Genomic DNA, 3,454 nt, shown 5'->3' on the forward strand with positions numbered 1-3,454 from the left:
CCTCCACAAATAGCTGGGACTACAGGCACTTGCCACAACATCTGGCTATTTTTAGAGAGGGTTTCGCTCTTGCTCAGGCTGATCTCGAAATCCTGAGGTCAAGCATTCTACCTACCTTGGCCTCCCAGAGTGCTGTAACATTATAGGCTTGAGCCACTGCACCTGGCCCCCTACCTCATTATTTCAAATTCTGCATCATATTTCGTTCTCTGCCTGTTCCATGGTTTGTTCTCCACTGTATGAACATTTTGGATTTTACTACTTTATTTCCATCTCATAAAAACCCAAAGAAAGTCCTATAATAAACACATACATCTTTTCCTACTTGAGTGACTATATTTCTAGAATAAATTCATAGCTGTAGGACTTACCCTGCATTGCCAGATTTCCTTCCAAAGGGCTTTTGTCTGTGTCTACTCTTAGCAGCTGTGTTGAGAACACTCTTTTCCCCATACTCCTAGAAATACTGTGTATTATCAACACATAAGAATGTTCTAAGTAGATTAAATGCTTTTTGTCCCCTCTCCCTCTCTCCTCCCTCTTTACTCCTCCCTCTCTCCCCTTTGCCCCTCCTATTCTTTTCCTTCCCTCTCTCCTTTTTTCTTTTGAGACAGAGTCTTGTTCTCCTGCCCAGTCTGGAGTGTAGTGGCAAAGTCATAGCTCATTGCACCCTCAAACTCCAAGGCTCAGATTATCCTCCTACCTCAGCCTCCTGAGTAGCTGGGACTACAGGTTCATGCCACCATGCCTGGCTGATTTTTCTACTTTTTGTAAAGATGGAGTCTTATGTTGGACATACTGGTCTCAGACTTCTGGCTTCAAGCTTTCCTTGGCCTACCACAGTGCTGGGATTACAGACATGAGCCCCTGTGCTCTGCCTGTTTTCTTTTTACTGTCAGAACTAAATAAATCTTACTTATTTTGCCTTATGGATTACCAGCAAACAATATTTAGGACAAACTGGAATGACTCAGATGGCTAAAACTTTGAAACTTAAAAAACATATTCAGGGCAGCGCCTGTGGCACAAAGGAGTAGGACGCCAGCCCTGTATGTCAGAGGTGGCAGGTCCAAGCCCAGCCCCAGCCAAAAACTGCCATTAAAAAAAAAAAAAAAAACATATTTAGCCTACAGTAGGTGTTGCAGTTTTTGTTTATTTATTGAAAATTAGTAGTTTCCTGTTTTCTTTACTCCTTGAAATTGAAATTTGTTAGTGTTGTGTTGAAGTAAGTTATTTTTTTCCTACCAGTAATTTACAATAATATGGATCTGTAATATTTAATAGGGTTTTTTTATGTGTGTGTATGTATGCTTTTTTGTTTTTTTTTTTAAGGGAGACACCACCAAATCATTCTTGGCCTAAATCTAATTCCCATTTGGAGATAACAATTCCAAAGGACTTGAAACTAAAAGAAGCAGAGAAAGGTGATGAAAAACAATTGATCATAGTAAGTATACAACATGACTTTTTGAGTAAAGTGTTATTAAAAGCATCTCTTCATTTGTGTTGCTGTAATGGAATACCTGAGAATGGGTAAATTACATAGAAAAGTTTATTTAGCTCATATTTCTGAAGGTAGGGATCTGCATCTACATTGATGAGGACCACAGGCCACTTCAGCTCAAGGTGAGGAGCAAGCTCATGTGTGAATTGACCATGAGCTCATTTCCCTTTTGGAGGAAGCAAGAGAGAAACCAAGGAAGCCAGACTCTCTTTAACATTTGCTGTCTTGGGAACTAATCCCTTCCTGAGAGAACTCACCCCAGTGGCATTAATCTATTTGTAAAGGATCTACTCTTATACCCCAAACGTCTCCCACTAGGAGATGCCACGTTGGAGATCAAATTTCTTTTTTTTTTTAGACGGAGCCTCAAGCTATCCCCCTGGGTAGAGTGCCATGGCATCACAGCTCACAGCAACCTCCAACTCCTGGGCTCAAGCGAGTCTCCTGCCTCAGCCTCCCAAGTAGCTGGGACTACAGGCGCCCGCCACAACGCCTGGCCATTTTTTGGTTGCAGCCATCGTTGTTTGGCAGGCCCGGGCTGGGGATTCGAACCCACCACCTTAGATGTATGTGGCTGGCGCCTTAGTCGCTTGAGCCACAGGCACCAAGCTGGAGATCAAATTTCAGCATGAGTCTTGGTGGGGCAAACCAGACTATATGAAAATTATAACAGCATTCTATATATGCAAGGTGTTAAAGAATAAATTTATTCCTGGAGACTTTTTGTCATCAAAAGTTTTCATTATGGAAAATATTCCTGGCAAGGGCAGGAAGGAGGCTGGAGCGCCTGTCCTACTGTGAAGATCGGAGCAGGGGAAGCCAGTCTGGACGAGCCCAAAGGGAATAGGGATTGGTTTTCTCTTCGAAAGACTTTCCTCTGAGGAATAAATTCAGTAAGCCGTATATTACCTGCTAATGGGACAGGGACCGAACTCACTAACTTGGGGAAATCCCTTCTAGTCCTGGAGAAATTTGCATCAGAGGTCCCTAGGCCTCAGACCACTATGGCTGCCCCCAGCATAAGAAGCCCCTCCTGGTAGCTCAGGCTCAGGACCTGTCTCCCAGGGTAGGCTCCGGGCTGCAGGCCGAGAGCACGCTTCTGTTTGACCCCTCCACAGTCTCAAAGTCAAGCTGCCCATCCTCTCTGATCACTAGCTTTTCCGTGCAAGTGGTCTTCTGCCTAAAGGAATATGTAGATGGGGACCCTTTAGTGTTTTCAGTGGCCTAAGATTCTGCATTTCTTGCAAGCTCCTGTGAACTAAAAATAAATCCTAATCCCTCTGCTAACTAGATGGACCCCTCGGCCAAGGGAACTCTGGAAAAATCTTAAAACTGAGTTCCTAGTTCACGACTATAATCCTAATACTCTGGAAGGTAGTGGCGGGTGGATCGGATAGCCTGAGCTCAGGAGTTCCAGACCACTATGAACAAGAGCAAGACCCTGTCTCTACTAAAAAGAGAAAACTAGCTGGGGGGTGTGGCAGGCACCTGTAGCTTCAGCTACAGGCTGAGGCAGAAGGATCCCCTGAGCCTAGGAGTTTGAGCTGTGGTGACGCCAAGACACTCTAGTTTGGGCAATAGAGCAAGATTCTGTCTCAAAAAAACAGATCCCAGCCAAGACCGGATGGGAGCAATAAAGCATAATTACACACACACACACACACACACAAAAAGAAAGAAAAAAAAGAAAATATTCCTGGTGTTAATATAAATCTTCTTTTCAAATAGACCAACCTGCAACAAATAATTCAGTTTTTATACTTCTAGATTTATGTATAATAAATTGTGATACTTCATGTATGTTACATTCTTACGTAAGTCATTTGGTCACTACCTTCTCTCAGTAGTTTAATAAGTATTAAAACAACATAGCACTTATTATCTATACTGTAGTATATATTATAATTTTAAAATTACATTTTATGGCTCGGCACCTGTGGCTCAAGTGGC

The 3,454-nt window shown here is 42.8% G+C and overlaps 1 protein-coding gene across 1 annotated transcript in view; it reads left to right on the forward strand.

The window, feature by feature from the left end:
- The window catches only part of ESCO1 (establishment of sister chromatid cohesion N-acetyltransferase 1), a 78,129-nt gene that overhangs the window by 34,853 nt on the left and 39,822 nt on the right, over positions 1-3,454 (forward strand). Inside the window, exon 7 of the mRNA XM_003784790.3 lies at positions 1,333-1,447. Coding sequence (XP_003784838.1) covers positions 1,333-1,447 — 115 coding nt within the window. The remainder of the gene's footprint in view (positions 1-1,332; positions 1,448-3,454) is intronic.

This window comes from Otolemur garnettii, unplaced genomic scaffold (genome assembly GCF_000181295.1).
Source record: "Otolemur garnettii isolate 467f Iridium unplaced genomic scaffold, OtoGar3 scaffold00012, whole genome shotgun sequence".
NCBI classification, from domain to species: domain Eukaryota; kingdom Metazoa; phylum Chordata; class Mammalia; order Primates; family Galagidae; genus Otolemur; species Otolemur garnettii.